General features: G+C 45.1%; 1 protein-coding gene across 1 annotated transcript; it reads right to left on the bottom strand.

Moving 5' to 3' along the window:
• Nucleotides 1-1,647: 1,647 nt before the first annotated feature.
• On the bottom strand, nucleotides 1,648-5,072 carry LOC101769590 (ureide permease 4). Its single transcript, XM_004962875.4, has 7 exons — nucleotides 4,916-5,072; nucleotides 3,686-3,959; nucleotides 3,425-3,563; nucleotides 3,178-3,355; nucleotides 3,017-3,060; nucleotides 2,804-2,919; nucleotides 1,648-2,617 (listed from the first exon to the last, which is right to left on the bottom strand). Exons 2-7 carry the CDS (start codon nucleotides 3,920-3,922, stop codon nucleotides 2,084-2,086), a joined length of 1,248 nt encoding a protein of 415 aa, XP_004962932.1. The 5' UTR covers nucleotides 3,923-3,959; nucleotides 4,916-5,072; the 3' UTR covers nucleotides 1,648-2,083.
• Between the last annotated feature and the right edge of the window lie 1,209 nt (nucleotides 5,073-6,281).

Genomic DNA, 6,281 nt, shown 5'->3' with positions numbered 1-6,281 from the left:
TTTCAAAGAAGAATCATACATGCGTGATGATTGAGTTTTGATGGTACATAGAAATGAAACGTTGATTAGACCGTGCTAGCTACCAGTAAATGAGCGGGCGATGGCCTAATCATTACCTTTACCCGTTACTAGTAACTGATTAATGAACTTTACTTATAACTGACACCTGAGTCATGACGTTCAGGTTCATTCTCCCCTCTGTCCCTAAGCGCCTACTCCTACGTAACAGAGCCGGCTCTGTCTTCTCCTCCGGAACCACGCCGATCGTTGTGATCCTCTTCGGGATAGGTTTGCGGTCAGATTTTTACAAAGCGCACCGCGCGACTGCTTGCTTTACTGATCGACTACGGTGTGCTCCCTAACCGCTCGAGGAACTCCATTGCATCAGGTTAGATCTACTACATCGAACAACCCGGATCGATACAATTTCCACTTCTAGGAACGGCGCGTCCGTTTCCTCCTGCCCCGCCTCTAGATAAATCCTTAACCTTGTGTGGTTCTTGTTTAAGTTTTTCTTCATGCATGTTTAATAGAGATTCAATCATGAACACGTGCAAGAGAGGTATGTGTGTTTCAATGGTTGCCTACCGACTCCTTGTAGTTTAGAGAGAGTGGTGGGTGCCCATTTAGGGATTGGGATGACACTGTGACGTTTAACTTGCTGATTCCTCTCGTTCCTACCTTGGCCTAAGCTGGAAGAGATATAGTATGTGTGTTTCCGTGTTTGGCATTGTGCTTGATGTCAGAAGGCAGCTGCGCAAACCTGATATTATATAAACAGCAAGCAAACAAATGTACTGTGACGAGGGAAACGTTATAATTGAACGGTGGTGGGTGGGAGACTCCCAATGGGAGACACCAACTTAGTTTCCATAGTCTAGGATATTGTATCAAGAAATCATCCTTCACAATGCAACTTTTTTTATCTAGAATCTAAATAAAAATCCAACCAATCATTCTCCCTTCTAGTACAGGATCCTCTGTGCATCATGTAAAGGAGCTCGAGTGACGAGTAGCAGCAGTGCAGCAGTGTAAAGGATCCGGCGGTAAGCAAGAAGAAACTACTTTGGTCTCCCCAATGCAGATTCACTGGTTTCTTGATCCATCGGTGCGCATGAGGACTTGGTTTCCTCTCTAAGAAATGGTTTCCTCTCTCTCCATAATAAATCCACTGCCACATCAGCAAATTGCTTAGTTGGCATGACAATTAAGAGGGATAGAAACTATCATCAATGTCCCATTGAGACTGCCCTAATGCAGCTTCACTAATTAAATGCCGCAAACTAATAGCAAATATAAAGGCTCGACCGGTTCAACACTGCACCATGATTAAATTGCCTGCCATTGAAGCCTTGCTATTTTGAAATCTTTCATCAGAAGCTCGAACTTGCCATATGTTGCCCATTTTGCGAAGCACTAAGCTTTTAAACTCTGACAAAGAAAAATACAACTGTAGTGTAGATACCAATCCAGTGTTACAGATTTGTATCGCTGTATCAATATATAGTTAGCTCCAACTGCATACAAAATTGCTTCAAATGCATGTGGACCTTGATGCTCGTTCTAACGTTGGCAGATAATCAGGACCTTAATTAATTAAATATACTAAAAATAATCATATATTCATATACCAGTAATCAGGAACACTTGCAAAAGACAACATAAGCTGTACGTAGTTATTGGAATATTTGTTACCTCTAGTTCATACAAAACATTAAAAAAAATATCACAATGGAAATAACCTTACCCTCCGACATGGTTTACCCTAGCACCAGACCGCACTAAGATAAGACATCTGGCAAAAAGAAAAACAAAGATGATCCTAATGTAATCAGCAACTATGATAGTTCATTTACGTGATGGTGGACCTAGCATTTCAGCTCCACGTCAGCTGCTCTGCTTGGTGAACTGACCAGACAAAGTGGGCCCCACCACCAGGCTCGGTCCCAATCCCCATTCTCCTCATCACACATCCGTCCCCAGTTCCCTGATCATGTTTGCTTTCAGAACAGAGCATTTGTGATTTATCCATCTTAGCTTGAACAGAGCATCTGAATCACTGTCATTGGGCCGGTTGCAGCGGTCAGAGCGGCTTCCGGTGGTTGGAGGAGGCCATGAGCACGACCATGGCGACGGCGAACATGAGCAGCATGCTCGCCAGCAGCGTGTACGTCCGCCGCGACGACCGCCGGTACTCACCGAACAGCACCACGCCCCAGAACGTGCTGACCAGCGGCAGCGCCTGCACGGAGTCCGCCGCCGCGTACCCCGCCGCCTGCCCGGCCATGAACGTGAACGCGTTCCCGAGCCCGCACACCATCCCCGCCAGCAGCGCGAGGCCCCTGCCCTCGCCGTCGCGGAGGTACGCCGCCACGGTGGACCTCGGCACGCCGACCATGGGGTGGTAGAGTAACCACACGTTGAGGCCGACGCTGACGGCGAAGCAGGCCAGGGAGAAGTAGAAGTAGGCCGTGTAAACCACCAGGTGCGGCACGCCGGCGGGGAGGGCGTGCCACTGGTCGTTGGTGGCGATGTTGAACGCCGGCGTGAAGAGGGCGTAGAAGACGCCGGCGAAGACGACGATGCCGAGGCCCAGCAGCGTGTTGGAGCCCAGCACCTGAGGAAGGTTGAGAACCGAGATGTGAACAAAACAGGGGCAAAAGAAATTCAAATCCAACAGAAGGAATAAACTCAGTTCCTTCGGAGGAAATTAAGCTTTTCGACAACATCTAAATGGAAATGTATTTGAACTTTAATGATATGAACGAGTAGTACTCATTCCGAAAGTAGAACAGGCACCTACTTTAATTGACCTCTTCTCCTCCAGATGAACCAGGAACTCTGCAGTTCCGGCCTGTACTTTCTCCAGTTTTGCTTCTGGCGCATCCAGCTTTGCTTCTTCAAGATCCTTTTGTCCCTCTAGTAATCGAAAAGATCAGATCATCAGGTGAACACCTCTATACTAGATCAGTTTTAGTTTTATTGAGAAAAGTTGGTTCATTGATCCCGCTGCCACCTTTCTCAAGGAGGTGTTCGGCCAGATCCTCGTATGCAGAGTTCCTGTGGACAATTGCAGAAAGACAGTTTGTTGGGCATCAGATAAAGTCGACAATAACATATTTAGCTGAATTTTCAATATTCACATCAGTGACTGAAAGTGGCAGAAAACTTGACTACCTAGTGTTTTTGCTGTAATTGACTACTCCGGAGTTAGCCAGCTTCTCCTGGTTGTCGATGGCATTGGAAGAATGGACAAGTGACCCAAGGATGGCCGCAACCAGAAAGCACCCGACACCGGGGAACAGGACCTCCGCCTTGTTAATCCGGCCGTCGAGAAAATAGTTGAGCGTTGTCCCTGGAAGAGAAGTTTCAGTGAAATGATTTCTTCATATTCTGAACAATTCCAGTTTGGATGTGTATGTACCTATGACAACCTTGAGGCTTGATGCCATGACCTCGGTGACCGAAAGCCCGACGAACGCCCAGCCATACTGTGTCGCTAATGTCCCGAGGCTAAGCGTGACACCGCCCGCCATTGCAAACAAGACTGAAGGCCAGTTATTCTGCATTGTTTGAATTGGAAGTCTTATCATTTTCACTGCACGAGTTGCTTTAGCACAAGATGTCCTTGCTGACAAAACTTAATGTGACCAAGTATTGTTGAACGGTTGGAGTGGAAAGTGACCTGAGAGAGCTGGGTGAGGAAGTTGGGCGTCTCCGGCGTGTCGGGGCCGATCTGTCCGAAGGTGAGGGCGATGAGCACAGCGGCGAGGAAGTTGGTGATGGAGAAGTCCAGGAAGGTGTGCTGCGGCAACCGGCCCCGGCGCTCCAGCACGGCCAGGACAACCGGCCAGGTGCCCAGGAGCACCAGCGCCACCGCCATCAGGCCGATGGCACCGCTAATGTCCTTCACCAAGTACATCTCGGCGTTGTCTGTGCTGGCGAACAGGGACCAGGGACTGCAACCAAGACGGAAGGATCAGAAACTTTTTCAGGCGTGCTTGGTACGAAGAAAACGAAAATGCAGAGGAAGCTGAAGAGAATAACGATTCGAGCATCCGTGAATTGAGGATGCAGACAGTACTCTATATTGAACGGGTCCTAAATAATTCAAGTCAAATTTCGGGAAATGTTAAGAACAAAATTCAGGGTGCGCGGGATTGTACTCTGACGACGTACCCTAAAGAATTGAAGTCAAATTGTGCAAGATGTTAAGAACAACACTGTCGTTGAGCTGTCCAGGAGACAGGATAAAGAAGGATTGTCAAGTTAACAAAAGAAGCCACTAGGCCACTACACATTGTTAATTAAGTGGAGAATGTGGTTTGCAGTTCTATCCCATGAGCTCCGCTAGAAAAGAAAGAAAAATAAATAAATGAATCAGAATTGCTATATGAGCTTCAAAATGCAACCCTCAAAGTAGCTGTCATTTTCACCCAAGGAAAACTCTGAAACTGCTCAAGAAGCAGAGGAGCTAGATAGAAAGGCCAACTCAGAATCCAAAATACACCAAATTTGAAAGGTGCAAAACGAAAGTATAAATTCCCAGTTACAATATCACAGCTCAAAACACGACATCAAACATCAACACAGAAGACTTTCACTTTCAGATATGACTTCAGTGCTGTAAAATCACTCTGAAGCAAAAGAAAGAAAACGCCTTGCACGGAACAGAGCAAGAGATATCATAGGCAGCAGAGATGGGACCCTGACTTGACAAAGAGCATTTCTGAACAACAGAACCGAACTTTTTCAAAACCTGAAACAGTCTTTCGAACCATGAAAACCAACAGAAATTCGAAAACCAAGCAAAGATCCGTATGAAACTGCCGGAACACCGTCAGAGAAGCAACTAAACCAGAGCACAAGTCAGACAGAACTTAACAGAAGGTAAATCAGAAGAGATGCTGCATACCAAACCGGAAGGAAGAAATGATTGGAAGCCTTTGGAGCTTTGGTTCTGGAGCGCTCTGTCAGCGTGTGGCCGTTACCTCTATTTGTAGGAGCTACGCCTGCAGGCTACTAGTACCTGTGGTATCACTCTGGAAGCTTCATCAGCTGGGTGGGAGCGAGCGGATATGTGATGAGGAGAATGGAGATTGGTAGCGGGCTGGCGTGGACCCCACCCCCAGCTAGTTCACCAACCGGATGACCAGGAGACGACTGTTAGGTCCACCCGGATGTGGGTTGTGGACACCACTCTATTATTGCCCATGCCCATCCAAATTTTTTTTTATCATATCTGCTATGCAAATTGCAAATGCTTTGGCTCTATTAGGATCAATCACGTCAGTTATACTTATTACTATGTCTATTGCTAAAAGAGGTTGTAGTCTAGATAAATCAAAAGCTAAGGTCGTAGCAAAACATGCTTTGGCTCTCACAAAACCAACAAGGAAATATATAAGAACTCTCCTAGTGGTTTAAAATGTTCCATCGGTACTTGCTGGTACGAACATTAATTATAAAAAATAATTTGAAGGATTATTTTTTTACTTGTCCTACCAATTTGGTACTTCTCTTTAGGTACTTAAATGTACTTCCTTTGTTTACACCATTAGATTTCCTAGGATGGACGGCTCTCATTTTTTCTAATCATTTTAAAATTTCTCAATATATAATTGTGCACAGCTTAGAGTTTCCCGTAAAAAGTACCTGAAATCAAGTACTACTATCAGGTTGTAGCAAAATTGAGTATTCGTAGAATAATTATATATGTATAGTATTTATTTGCTAGGTTCAGGTAATAATTTACAGTAATATCCCGTCCACATGCCATGAAAATATAATATTCTCGTGTTTCCTAACTTAGTAATCCTTGACCATAATAATATTTACTACCTTTCAAATGGAAAATTGTTGCAAAAGGGATGAAAAGTACAACAACCATGACGATCACAGTAGTAGGCATTTTTGTGCCATCCAAGACTCCACTAGAATCACATAGGAAAAAAAACACCTAATTTGAACAAGAATTTGGGGGAAATAACTCTCACGCTTTCATATACAAACATAATTGTTGAGAACTCTATTAGATTACATATGATTCAAATGTCGAGGAATATTGTAGTTACAAGAACATCTTAGGGTGAGGGTGAAGGTTGGAAGAGGGCTGAACCTCATATGGCTCTATGATCTAAGCTCACATGCAGATGTACCTCCCCAAGCATTAGGAGCATATTCTACAAAACCGCATATATGGTGTCTCTGATTCCATCGGTGCCACAGCTAAGAGAAACGTGGGTCTCGGTGGAAATTGACACCCTCCAATAGGTGCAATT

This window comes from Setaria italica, chromosome III, assembly GCF_000263155.2.
Source record: "Setaria italica strain Yugu1 chromosome III, Setaria_italica_v2.0, whole genome shotgun sequence".
NCBI lineage: Eukaryota > Viridiplantae > Streptophyta > Magnoliopsida > Poales > Poaceae > Setaria > Setaria italica.
Note: the sequence above shows the minus strand (reverse complement) of the source record. Positions and strands in the feature narration are given on the sequence as shown.